Here is a 14430-nt window from a genome sequence, read left to right as displayed (position 1 = left end):
GTGCGTGGAGAGAGACACACCCTGATTCCAGGGCAGGGAAACTCCATGTCCAGGACCTTCTCAGACCTCTCACCCTATGTGTCCCCTCTCTTGGCTCATCTTAATTTCTATCCTTTATAATAAAACAATAATCTCAAATATGGCACTTCTCTGAGTTCTGTGAGTTGTTCTAACTAATTATCAAATCTGAGGAGGTGCTAGGAACCCCCAAATTTCTAACCAGTTGGTCAGAAGTGTCATTGGCCTGGGACTCCTAAATGTATGGCTGGAATCTGAAGTGCGGGCTGTCTTGTTCGGGATTATACCCTGAAGTTGCAGAGGTGATGTTAATTCAGGGTGGTTAGGGTTAGAACTGCATTGCAGCTTGGCAACCCCCATTCTCAGTTCCTTAAACACATGTCAGAAATAATCCCTTTAAGAAGCAAAGCTCTTGCAGCGGACTGGACATCCCCACCCCCAACCCACCTCCAGCCCCAGGCTAAGAACTTCCACAGTCCAGTCTCAGCAGGAAACTGCCTCAAAGGGATAAACAAACATAACTGCAGCCCAAGGCAGGCTTTTTGATAAGTGATGTAATCAGGGTATAAAACCACCATGAGCACACAAAGAGAGTGCGCAGTAACTGAGAGATTCAGAATAACTTCACTAAAGGCTGTCACAGCTGTGTGCCTTAAGACGAAGGCACCTTTAAAAGAGTGAAGGGCAGGAAGATATAAGAGCAGCATGAGTAAAGAGTCGCGTCATCGTGTAAAGTTTAGCAGTAACAAAAATTATATCTAAGTTTTATCAGCTCCTTACTACGTGCCTGAAACTATGCTAAACTTATGTGAATAAGTCCTTAATCTCATGGAGTCTATTATTATGCCCATTTTACAGGTGAGGACTCTCAGACTTAGGTTCAGAAACTTGATGAAGGCATCAAAGCTAATGGTCCAGTGTGGCTGAAAAGAAGTATAAATGGAAATGAGTAGAGGAAGGTAGATTGTGAAAGGCCTAAGAGGTCTGTCAGAAACCTAATTTTTTTTTTCTATAGGCAATGAGGAACCATCAGAGATGTTTGTTCAAAAGGGTAATATGACCAGAGCCATGGATACAAAAGATAACTGTGGTGGCAAGAAGAGCATTCAAAAAGAGAAAGACAAGAATAGGGAGACAAGTTAGGGGACCATGGTCAGATCGCTGGCCTCATGTGATAAGAGAGCGTGAACAAGAGCAAGGATAGAGGAGATCAATGCATGGGGCTAGGGATAAGGGGGAGGGAGATGTAGAGGATGACAAAGATGCATGAGGCTCTGGAGCTAGGACGGATGATGGGAAACGTAGCCAGGAGAGGATGGTACCAATAGCCAAATACTGTATACAAGGTATGTCCAGAAAGTGTCCAGCCATGTGGTATGAAAAATACAGACATTTATTGAAGAAGATACAAGATACAAGAAACATTGTACATAGGACAATGATGTCCAGTCCCTGTCAAATTAAGCATCTTGGGACATCACAGAGTTCTCCCAATCACCATCAGCTGCCCCATTTGTATTTTTCTGACTCTCATCAACAGCGTGAAATTTCTTCCCTTTCAAAGGTGTTTTTAGTTTTGGGAAAAGCCAGAAGTTGCAGAGCAACAAATCTGGGCTGCATGGTGGCTGAGTCACTTGGGTGATTTGATTTTCCCAAAAAAAACTCTGCATGAGACATGATGCATGAGCGAGCGTATTTCCATGATGAAGCTGCCTGCCACCGGTTGCCCATAGCTGTGTCCTTCAGAATCATCCCAATAGTTTCCATGGAGCAATGTCCAAGCTTAATGCAAAACGGGAAGCAGATTCGTTGCTCTACTCGCTCAATCATTTTGAATGCAACAACCACACAGTACACATGCTCGCTCAATGGCACCCCCATTGACTAGTACTGAGAAGTCATCTTTGTTCACACATGCACATTCCAGTCCACTCTCTTTGCTTGCCAAGATCTATCAATGTCACGTAAACCATTCCCTTTGTATTAACAATGGCTGGACTTTTTCCGGACAGACCCCATATGTTTGAGTCTCTTCTATGTCCTTCTGTATTGACGTGTGCATTTGCTGCACTGTTCTTGATGTTCCTGCCTGAATTTGGTGAAGTTCACATCCTTGATCAATTAACAGACAATGAAGCCATATTTAAAGACCAAATTCAATACTGGCAAGCAACCCTCAAACTCCACATCCCAGATGTCTGGCCACCCCATTTTTCTACACTCTCTGTGGCTGACTTGCACCTGCCTTGAATGGATAATGAGCATCAGGGGAGCTAATCTAGGATTTTTGTCTAAATGGCTTTTTAGAAAGCTGAGCTGAAGCGGAAGTATGACAAACCACCAGTCTACTTATTGATCCAACATTATTCAAAAGCACACACTTTGTACTAGTTTTCTTCTACCTCCTCCTAGGATTCACCGGGAATGGATCAACAGAGAGTGTGGGAAAGTAAACAGGAGTTGAACACTAAGTCACTCTCTCAAGGACTTCACTAAAACACACAGGTGACTAGAGATAAAGTTAACACTGGACTTCCAGTACTGGAACTAGCTGCAATCCTTGCCCTTCAAACCTGGTCCTTCTCATCACTTCCTGTCTGCTAGTTAGGCCTGGGCCCCATATCTAGGTTTGACAAGAGATGATGCAGAACTGTTTTATTCATAAGCAGGCCTTTAGAATCAAAAATAGTCCTTTCACTAAGTCTTTGAAATGTTCTGGGTACTCAGCTCATAAATATTATTCTGGATCCCACTTATCACAGTGCTACAAGCTTAGGTCTTGTTAATAACTGTAACTGTAGGAGAAGAGAATAATTTTCACTTCCTTTTCCTCTAGAGACGGAGCTTTGAGGAGGTCTGTAGCTTTGGAGGACAGGGTGTCAGGTGTGGGTATGTCTGCTTCTCTCCCACTCCTGATATTCCAAGAATCACCATCTTTTGTAAAGCTCTCATCTGAAAACGTTTAAAGGAGACATACCAAAATGCTCTTACACAAGCCCTTGACACATAATCAATATCCCTTTAAGCACACACATCTATATCTTGCATTAACCTTGCACTTCACTGTGATGTAGGAGATATCTGCTGTGCTTCATCTCCAAATCTTTTCTAATCTGAATCATTCCATAATAGATATGTCATCATAAAGAGAGGGAAACTACACATTGAAGACACCTCTCATACACATTTTTCAATGTGACAGACCTCAGTCTGTGATTTGTAAATATGGTCTCCTACTATGAGTTCAAAAGATACTAAAATTTATTAGATACCATCAATGATTCAGTAAATAATCTGACAATCAAATCGTTTCATTCATGTATACCCTGGGACCTTTTTATTTTGTTCATATTGTCTCCTTCCTTCACTTTCAGCCATCCCATTTTAAGAATAACAAAACTGTCACTATACCTTCATATCAGGGCTATGTCAAGGAGCAAAGGTCTACTTTTTTCTGTGTGGTATAAAACTAAAAGTCAAGCCAGGCATATTACCACTGAGGCTAACTAAAACTCCTACATACCACAATATTCTTCCACAGAAACTGTTACTTTCCTCCTCTTTTTAAGGCATAAATATGAGACAACAACTTTCAATTTATTATAAATAAGGGAGGGAACTAACAATTGGGTACCTAATAGGCGCCATTTGATGTGCTAAGATTTACAAATATTTCTCCCATTTAATTTCCATAAAGTTCCTTTTAGAAATTATTATCCTATTTTACAGGTTACAATTAAACTCAGGAGAAAATAAATAAGTATCAATAAGTAATCCTTTAGAAAGACATCATATTTTGAAATTGAGCCTCAGCGCAATGAGAGGAAGTGGGCCTCGGCCATCAGTGGGGGACTCGACCCCTGGGTGTTCAGGCTCTGTAACCCTCCTCCGCAGGCAGCTCCTCTAGAGCACCCACCCTCCGTCTGCCTCCCCAGAAGAAAGTAGGCCAGGGAGCATTCGGGACTGGGGGCCAAGGCAGCAACCACACTCTGAGAGGCAGCACGACCTTCACACTCACTGACGCAGTGCATCGCTATGAAACACCAAGTGCCAGGCTCCGGGGATACTGGGTGAGCAGGACAGGCACCCTCAGAGCCGCCTTAAACAAGAAGGGATATAGACAGGTAAACACGCGGTTCTTGTGTAGGACCAGGAGGGCTCTGATGGCTGAGCCAAGTCCTGCAGCTGGACTGGGTGTGCGGTAGGGTGTGGATGGTACGGACAGCGTGAAGCAGTGGCTGTCTGTGTTCACAAACTGCCTGCACACTGCTTGGCACTGGCAACTTTCAATGGGGCATTGGAAAGATGAAATTTAACTAGTGTTTCTCAAGCTTTTTTAACCACACTTTCAGTGAAAATATTTTTTTACATCATGATGCGGTACACACTTACACATACAACTCAAAAAAAGTTGCCAAATAATACTATTTTCACTATTCAGATATTCTCTATATTCTCTCTAATATTCTCTAATATTCTCTCTAATCTCTCTCTCCCCCTCCCTCTTTCTGTTCTGCCAACAAACCTCTAATGGGTAGCAACCCACAGTGTAAAAAACACTGGTATAAATCTTTTAATAGGTGTGACTATCATTTCTTTCACATACTTCCTCTTCTCTCTTCCACCCTCTTTTCCTTTGTTAAAGTACCCCTGAGGAATGAGAGTACTTCTGTTTCCTGAGGTCTGAGAGTGCCAGAAACTGGCCTGGAACCTTGACACACACCATCCCACTAAGCCTCACACAGCCTTTTGGGTTAAGCATTACAATTCCCATTTTACAAATGAAGCGTAGTGATCAAGAGACTTGCTCATAGGACATGATGGAGGCAGGATTCAAATCTAGTTCTGTATTGCTTCAAAACTCCAATTACACCACAGGGCCTTCCGTGAGAAGTTCTTAAGTAATTAAAGCTCACATAATAGCAAGAACTTCCTAAGTCCCCTTGAGATAACTCAGGTCCTTGGAGTGTTATAAAACCAGGTTTGGGAGGCCTAAAGAGAGACAAGGGAAATACATGATAGAAAAACTCTCAGGTTTAAGTTTAATTTCCTTAGTAACCCATAGCAAAGTACTAACAAGGAATGACCAACAGAGAGATGGTATGTGAGAGCTAGTGGAGCGTTGGCCTAGATAATCACCCTCAAGACAGGCTGGCCGAACCACACTGACCATTCTGGGTGGCTCATAGTGACAGCGTCTAGCTCAGCATCTTCCGAGCTATTGACAGTCAGTAAATATTCACATGATAGTACACTGACACAAGCAGAGGAAAAGTAAACACAAAGCACAGCTCCCATTGTTTTATTTTTAAAGTCTTCCAAAATTAAAGTAAGTCAAACTACTTGGGGAGAAGAAAACTTATTTGGAAGGACTGCACATATTTAGCACAGATATTTGTGTTCTTTCAGCCCCATAAGTAAAGACACATTTGTACCGATACAAGTATATTAAAGTGGACAGGTCAGGACAAATTTTCAGCTCCCCAAAGATTTCTGCAAAAGTGATGATTTGGGGAAATTATTGGCAAAGTTCTGCTAATTGCATCATTAACTGGTCCCACTCCTGACCTAGAATAACTTGACCTTTGGTAACAGTACATTAACTGTCCTCTCACTGGCATTGTTCTCTCTACGCGGTAGTATTTCTCAGAAAATTTTAAGAACTGATATATTTTTTATAAACACATAATAAATGTAATTTTGACTTTTACACATGATAAATTAAATAATTTATTTGACAAATGGCCTTAGGATTTAAATTCATTGTGTGACTTGTTGGGTAGCAAAACGTTTATAGTTTAACTTGGCATATAAATTCACATACAAATGTGAGCTATGTTTTCTGTCTAATCATCTAGTGTTATTTTCTCAGCACCTCTTAACAATAAAAATATTGCCAAGTCCTCTTTTCTTTGCAAGTTCCGTGATGAAAAAAATCCTGAGTATGCTAAAGAATCCATTGCCTGCTTATGAAACATAAAGACTTATGAAAACATGGCACGTACTCAAGGAGACTAGTTTGTTTTAAATATTTTAATAGGGTGCACTTGCTACACTGGGAACTAAATGTCTATTATGTCCAATATTACATCCAGTGTATACTAGACTTTGATCATTCTATCAAAAGATCAAAATTTAAATATTATGCAAATTATATTTTATACATGCTCTCTTTGCACAAAATCAAACGGCAAACTTGTTTCTTCTCTAAACACATGAGAATATAAACAAGCAACAAATTTAAACTGAAGAGAATATTTATTACTTCATTCCATTCTAAAAATGCCCTCAGGTATCAATTAAAATAAAAGTTTTTATGTTTTCTTAACATAATCCTAAGTGTTTATGCTTTTAAATTTTTAAGCATATTCTTTACATTTATTTTAAAGGTTATTAAGTGAAATATATATTCACAATATATACTTATACTGTGTTATTTTCACAATATATATTTATCTTGTGTTATTTTCACAAGAAATGCTACATAAGTCCTCTTCCTTAAAACTCTGAGAGGTTATATAAATCAACAGAAATGACAGCAGAAATTAGAGAAATAATACTCAATATCCAATAACCAAGAAAAGTTGTCATTTTCATAACAACTACATGTAAAGTATGAACCTTGACTGGATTCTGATTTGAGAAAAACAACTATAAAAAGATATTCTTAAAACAACTGGAGAAATGTTAATATAAACAGAATGTTAGATATTATGAAATTTTTGTTAATTTTCTCAGGTATCATAATGGCTCTGTGGTTCTTTAAGAAAATATCGTCATTCTTAGTGCCTGCATGATGAAATTTTTACAGATGAAAAATCTTGATGTATGAAACTCCCTTGCATGAAACTGACAAATAAGTCAACAATAATAAAGGTACTTGTGTATATATAAATAGATAAAAATATGAAGCAAATATGGCAAAATGTTCATAAGAGTTCAATCTCAAAGAAGAGTATACCAATGGTCATTGTATTATTCTTTCAACCGTTTTGTGTACGTGAAAATTTTTACAATATAAAGTTGCAGGGGGGAAAAGAATAGCCATTTTCACTTAAGCATGTATGTATATTGTACGTATGTTGATACCTGAACCAAACTAGGTGCAGATAAAATACTGCTTTACATGGCCATAGAACGTTCCATTTTTCAGGAGCAGTATGTTTCAGAGAATCAATTTTCCACCATTGACCCAGAGAAATTATGGCAGCCCTTCTGGCCACAGGGAACAGCTGACTGACACACACACCGCCTGAATTAGAGCAGAGGCATCAGGATCCCCACAGGGTAATCCACTCAGACCAGCAAGTTTGCATGGCAACCTGTGCCCTTGGAAAGATGAAGGGTTGAGAACAGGGGCCTTGTAGCCAGGAACCTTCACAGCAGACAGAGCCTACAACTTAGCCAGGTTCTGTTCTCTGGAGATAACAAAGGATGTGAAGTTAAAGCTAAATTAAACAAATTTAAACCATCAACTCTACTCATTCCGCCACTAACAATAAATTCCAGTCTTCCCTGTCTCTTTGCTCACTAAAGTAGATGACTAGGTTCAATATTAAGTAAAAAATCTGAGATACTACCCAAAAATTCAAACAAAACCAAGTAACAAAGTTCTGAAATTATATGAGAAATTTTAGAGAGTAAATCAGTAAGCGTTTGATTTACAGATAACTGAAGTATTAAAAATAAGACTCAGATCTCTAAAACAGTACAGCTGGATGTTTCCTATCTACGAAAAAAGGTGGGGTTTTTTTTGGCGGTCCAAATCTCAAAGGTTCTGCACATTAGTTCACTATTAAGTCAGAATGCAAACCAGCCATCCATGACTTGCTGAAGAATCTGATATTCTTTTTAATTGGACCAAACTGAAACTAAGCAGTAAGCACAGAATTTTCAAGAGGCCCAATGTAATCAAAGGCTCCATGTCAGTTGTACCTCTTTTTACTTTTCTTTTCTCATTCAATATATTTATATTATTTATATATTATATTATATTATATTATATTATATTATATTATATTATATTATATTATATTATTGTTCTCTCCTTTTCTTTCTCTCCTGTCCTTCCTCTTCCCTTCCCATTTCTCCAGGCCTACCCAGGCCACTCAGGCACTGTTATCGCCAGGTTAAATTCCAGGCTGTGGAGCTATAAAGAACCCTGGCATGGCCCATAAAGCCTGATCAAATCAGGCCAGGAGCTGGAACACATACAGGAAGAATGGTTCACTTTTCCTTTAATCGAAGAACCATTATCCTGTTTATGGGTTGTTGGGGGCCCTTTCCCTTCTAGTTACTGCTGCCTGCCTTTGATCTTTAACCAATCACTTATACCTCTCTTTAGGAGAAGCAGGAGACCATGACACTGAAATCTCACTTTGCTCACATTATCCCAGCCAGAGGCATGGATATAGGACAGTTGAAAATATCAATAAGTTTGGGGAATATCTGTAGACTTCACTTATGCAAGAAAGTCCTAAATTCTGTTCAATGTCCCAATTTTCTGATGTTTTCAAAGTTTCTGGTCTATATGTAAGCACTAAGGTAGGACTGGAAGGAAATACAAAGAGATTTTTTTAAGTTCCTCACCAGAGAGGTATCAGCACATTACATTTATTTAACAAAAATTTACTGTCTGTTATAACATACTCCCATGCAAAGCATGAATTAACCACGGGCCCTCCCTCTCCAGGAGACCTGAATGAACCTGCTTCAAAAACTCTAGGGAGAATGAATCGCTGACAACGATATTCCAGCCGAAAGGCTAGGCGGCTCCTCTGCCTCCTCCTGGCCCATAGGCCCCACGGGGAACTGGGACAAAGGTTGATCAATCAGAGCTAAGGGCCCACAGCTGAAAACAGTCTGGATGGGTAGATGCTCACAGGAGTGAAGAAACACATGCCTGAGGGCAGCAGGATAGCTGTGTGGAAGCACTGGCCAATCTTTAACCATTTGCAGCCTCTAGAAGTGATCTGAGCCACTTTCTAGGGCTTATCCTCTCCCGTGCTTCAATATCTCTATCTGCAAATGGGGATAATAATAGTCAAAGGGTCTGTAAAGATTAAATGAGTCAGTATGTATAAAGAGCTTAAAACAGGGCCTAGCACATGGTAAGCACTGTATAAATGCTAGCTAATTGCTACTGTTGTATGCTAAACGTATACCTACAGAAAAGCCTGCAAAGAAAGCTTACCTTCTTTAATCCCCACCAGCAGGAAATACCCATGTCTCAATTCTTTGGTTCCCTGTTTTAGTTCCAGGATCTATAGAGTGGTCTCAGCTAAGACCAAGTGAGCGAGACTCCTTTCTGTACCAGCTAAGTTCAGATATAAAGTTGCTGTATGGCAACATCATATGATTAAAAATGGAAATTGACATGTGATTAAAATAGAAATCTACCTGACATGTACCTCAAAGCCCACACATTTGCAGAGTGCACCTTCTGCAGCTTCTAACAAATGTCCCCAACTCTGCAACACTTGAACCTCAAAAATTAACCTTCTGGTTGAAGACACAAACTATCCTACACATTAGAAAGACAAATGCAATGACCTTCAACCGAGTACATGGACCTAGAGTATGTGGCATAAGTAGGTAATTGGCTGCTGCCACACCTGGGTGACACAGTGAGTCGATTCTTCAGAACAAGCAGATCCGCTCACTTTCATTCACTGATGTTGTGCCACACCCGGCATACCATTTTGACAATACTTACGCATTACAATAGGGCTTCTTTTCATAGCCTTTGTAGTTGTTCATGTTGAGAGCCATCTTGCAGACTTCACAATGGAAACATCCTTTATGCCAATACTGGAAAAAAAATTATTTGTAATTTTAGTACAATGCCAGTTCATTCCAGGATAGGTACAGAAAGGAGACTTCTTTAGCGCATTACAGTCCCCACCTGTACTTGAAAATACTACAACAAAACGATGGCAGTTAACAATGGATTTGTCTACTTTCATTTAAGTAAATAAAGCAGCCAGCTATTAAAATTGAGTTCTAAATGAATCCCCACCACTGTGTCCGTACTCAGATGGAAGAGCTGCCATGGCTCTGTCCATATTGCACTTATGTGAGCAGCCAGAATGGAATTCTGAGCTTGGTTAATGGAGAAATGAATGGAGCCTGTGAAGTGGCTTCAAAAGGAAAACGACTCCAGTTCCAAGTGCCTAAACACAGTGTTTGTAGGATCTCGATAAATAACGGTCCACAGGAAGTCAGGCAACCCTCGGAGGCAGGAGGCAGCCTTGACCCTCCCGCATCTCCGTCCAGTTTCCACTACATTGCGGGAAAAGTGGACTCTGCCTGGAATGACTGTCAGGATGAGGGCGTTCTCTCAGGAGGCATTTTTGACACCACAAGTAGATTTCACAGGGACCGCCTCCGGCTGGTTTCAATTGCCAGGCACCCGGGAGAGCGCCGGGGTCTGTCTCCCAGGCTGTTCAACTCCATCCAAGCCCGGAGAGGGCCTGGAGCAGGGCTGTGGGCGCCCGCTGAGGCCACTTCCTCTGGAATTCCCCAAAAGGGGGATTAGCCCCGGTGAGTCCTGCCCGCCGCGCGGAGCCGGGGCTCTCCAGGGGGATTAGTCTTAGCACTGCGGCAGCGGCCGACCCTGACATATTAATTACCATTTGCCTCTCTACCTCGCAGCCGGCAGGAGAGGCGCTGGGCGGGGGAGAAGTCCGGGTGGCGGCGGGTCCGCCGGACGGCGGGCCCGGGGAAGTCAGAAACAGGAGTGACGGGGGAATGGGGGGTACGCGGCTCGCCGATCGGCCCCTGGGCGCCCGACTAGGCTCCAGCGCCCCGGGCCGCGCTCCGCGGTGCGCGCTCCGCAGCAGCTCTCCCGAGGCCGGCGCAGCCCCGCACCCCATGCCGCCCGCACCCCGACAAAAGCCTATCCCGGTTCCAACAACACCATCGCCAAGCGTGCTCTCTGACACTCCCGCGGGCGTTTTCCTTCGCGTGGCCACACTGGGGCCAAGACCACACAAACACCCAGACCCACTCATCTCTTTCGGTCCCAGATGCCAAAACTTCTCTGAACAGGTGCAGCCCAGTGCCGGCAGGTCCGGGCCGGCCAGGCGCCCCTCGCTCACCTTATCCAGGCAGTTGACTTTCTCTGTGGGATACACGACTTTTCCGCAGCGGGCGCACTGGGGGTTCATTGTCGCGGTTCCCGGGGGCGGCGGCGCGGCAGCAACGGCTGGGGGCTCCGAGGAGCCGCTGTGACATCCCCCGGCGAGCCCCGCACCGCCTCGGGGCCAGCAGGAGGACGGCAGGCGGCAGTCGCCGGGGTCTGGAGTAGGCGCCGGGCCAGGGGCGAGCCGGCAGCGCGGGGGACACGGAGGACGGCGCGGGAGCGGGTGGGCGCGCGGCGGGGCCTGGCGCCTGGGGGCGGCCGCGCTCTCCGGCTCCGGCTCGGCTCCGGCTCGGCTCCGGCTCGGGCTGCGCGCCGCTTGCTCTGCGTCGCTCTCGCTCCAGGTACCGGTGACTCACACATACACTCGTGCCCGCCCCTCGCTCTCACTAGCTCCCCCGCCTCGCCGCAGCCGCCGCCGCGCAGGCCAAACCCATCGGCGCGCCCCAACCCAAGTGGCAGGGAACGAGCACGTCGGGCACTGAGTAGGGAGGGCGAATCCAGGGAGGAGTAGAGCAGAGCCCCGGAGAGTCCGCAGACACTGCGGGCTGCGACTGCGAGACTTGGGAGCGCGCCTGGTGCCGCAGCCGGGGGCGGCCAGGTGGGCGGGGGCGGTTAGAGGAATGGGGGGCCTCCAACCCGCCCGTTCCCTGTTCTTCCTCATCTTTTCTGCCCCGGCTGGGTCACCCCCCACTCCCAGGCTGATGTCTCCGGTACCCAAAGGGCGCGGGGGTGCTCCTGCACTCCTCCTCTAGCCCAGGGACCGCGGGCAGAGGCTTCCTAACGCCCTCCCGTCTCCCGGTCCCGGACGGAGGCGGTCCCGGCGGCGCGCAGCTAGTGCTCAGGCCCGGGAGCCGGGAGACCCGCGAGGAGCCCGACTCCTGTCCCCGCGGCGCCGCGGGCGGTACCGCGCCCGCTCCCAGGGCTTCTACTAAGAGAAAGCGGCCCCCCAGGTGCCTGCGTGAAGTCCTTGGGCCCAGGATAAGGAAGAGCCTTTTCTCCCCCTGCATTTTTTATATCGCTTCTTGGAGAACGACTGGTCATTTTAGGCCAGACTCAAGGCTTTCCTGATTAATAAACGGTCATCGTTAATTTTGCGCTGTGTGTGTGTGTGTGTGTGTGTGTGTGTGTGTACGCGCGCGGGCGCGCGCGCGCGCGTGCACTGTATATTTTTGCAATTAACCACAGGACCTACGAAGAGTTCTCCACCTGCATTAAGGCAAGCAATTCCAAACTCATGATTCTAACCACAAGGGCCAGAAAATCCAACTGAAAGCTGAAAGTAGGATGGAACCACATGGAACAGGCATCGGTTTTTAGTTTCACTAAGATCTCAGGTTATTGAACTTGGTTTGTAAAAGTCGCAAAATGGAGCTAGACTGCCTGAGTTCAAAAACCAACTCTGTCATTTACTGTGCCAACACTTAGCGTCTCTGTGCCTCATTTTCTGGTCTACAAAATGGGGGTAACAGCGCTACAAAACATCTCCTACCCTCCCACTGTGAGGATTAAATGAGTCAGCGGTTCTGAAGTATTTCAATCTGGCTGGCTCATGGTAGAGATAGGCTTATCATAGGTTATAACAAATAAACACATTCCATTGCTAGCACACATACTAAGACTCAGTAATATCACATAGCAACTACTGTGACAAATATTTCTGTCATTTTTTTTTAAATCATAGCTGAGACCTTTCATGAAAAAAGGAAACTTGATTTCTGGGCTTCTTAGGCAGGCTGCACTGATGAAGTATTGTTCATAACAAGGCTGTGCTGTTTGACTTTTGAAAAGAGATAATTTCTTAAAAGGGATTCACCAATGCAACAACCACTCAGTGCTTTGCTTACAAGATTACCTAAAAAGTAAATAAAATAATAATTTGCTGTCAGAGAGGATCAGTTGTCATTTAAAAACCCCTCAGAGCTGTTTAGAAAAGCCTCAAAACTTGGATGAACCTGAAGGACTTTATGCTGTGAAATAAGCCAGACACAGAAAGACAAATACTGCATAGTATCACTTAGATGTGGACTCAAAAACGAAAACATTTTTAAAGAGCTGAACACATAAAATCAGTAAAAAAGAGGTTGATGGAGAGGAAGTGGGCAAATAGGGAGAGGTAGGTAAAAAGGTACAGACATTCAGGGTTTTTTAAATATTTTATTTATTTCTTTTTAAAGCAAAAGGGAAAGGAAGGAAAAACGGAGAGGAAACATCAGTCGGCTGCCTCTCACACGGCCTTTCACATGTTCGGCACCACACCCCGACCCGCAACCCAGGCCTGTGCCCTGACCAGAAATGAAGCCAGCGACCTTTCGCTTTGCAGGATGATGCCCAACTCACTGAACCACACCAGCCAGGGTCAAACTTTCCATTTGAAGATGAATAAAGTCTGAAGATCTAAGCCTTAGATTCTAAGGTATAACATGGTGACTACAGTTGATAACACTGTATCATATAATTGAAATTTGCTAAAAGAGTAGAACTTAAATGTTCTCACCCCCAAAAAGGTAAATAAGTGAGGTGATGGATGGGGGGAATCCTTTCACACTATATGTGTATCAAATCACCATGTTGTATACTTTAAATATCTTACAATTTTATTTGTCAATTAAACCTCAGTAAAGTTGGGGAGGAGAACCTACAGTGGATATTTACCTGGTTGGCCAAAAAGTCCCTTAATCTTTTCCCTACAATGGCTCTAGTAGTGAGTGCTTAGTTGTTTTTAACTTCGTTTGGAACAATTTTATTAGATTGTATTGTGATAGTTGTCATATCAGCAAGCATTGGAAAAAACCTACCAAAATTGGTGACTATTTTGTGTAGCCATTTTAATATTGAAGATAGAAGAAAATAACATTTTTGCCATATTATGCTTTATTATTTCAACAAAGGTAAAAATGCAACTGAAACACACAAAAAAATATTTGCAGTGTATGGAGAAGTTGCTGTTGACTGAATCAAACATGTCAAAAGAAGTTTGTGAAGATTTTTGGTACTATTGACATTTTGGCCAAATAATCATTTGCTGTGGGGCTGTTTTATGCATTGGAAGATGTTTAGCAGCACCCCTGGCCTCTACCTACAAGAAGCCAACAGCGGGAGATAGGCAACATGCTCAAAATATTCTTCCTGATCAATAAACTTATTGGTGAAAATGAAAAAAGAATGTGTCTTTTAGTTTATGGAAAAAAACATAATGGACTTTTTGGCCAACCTAATATTTAAAAAAGGAAATAAATGCATGAAGAAAAAAATATTTATATGGTTACCTG

The 14430-nt window shown here is 43.5% G+C and overlaps 1 protein-coding gene across 4 annotated transcripts in view; it reads right to left on the bottom strand.

The window, feature by feature from the left end:
• LOC129086396 (LIM zinc-binding domain-containing Nebulette) overlaps positions 1-11342 on the bottom strand; it is a 216950-nt gene extending 205608 nt beyond the window's left edge. For all 4 annotated transcript variants that reach the window (XR_008530810.1, XR_008530811.1, XM_054592890.1 and 1 more), the window contains exons 1-2: positions 11118-11342; positions 9734-9828 (exon numbers count right to left, since the gene is read on the bottom strand). Coding sequence is in view for 2 of the 4 variants with exons in the window: in XM_054592890.1 (XP_054448865.1) it covers positions 9734-9828; positions 11118-11186 (164 nt within the window). In the remaining 2 variants the exon portion in view is untranslated. The remainder of the gene's footprint in view (positions 1-9733; positions 9829-11117) is intronic.
• Positions 11343-14430: the final 3088 nt, after the last annotated feature.

Source organism: Pteronotus mesoamericanus, unplaced genomic scaffold (genome assembly GCF_021234165.1).
Source record: "Pteronotus mesoamericanus isolate MK-2021 breed Mesoamerican mustached bat unplaced genomic scaffold, CSHL_Meso_final contig_130, whole genome shotgun sequence".
In the NCBI taxonomy this organism is placed as follows: domain Eukaryota; kingdom Metazoa; phylum Chordata; class Mammalia; order Chiroptera; family Mormoopidae; genus Pteronotus; species Pteronotus mesoamericanus.
Note: the sequence above shows the minus strand (reverse complement) of the source record. Positions and strands in the feature narration are given on the sequence as shown.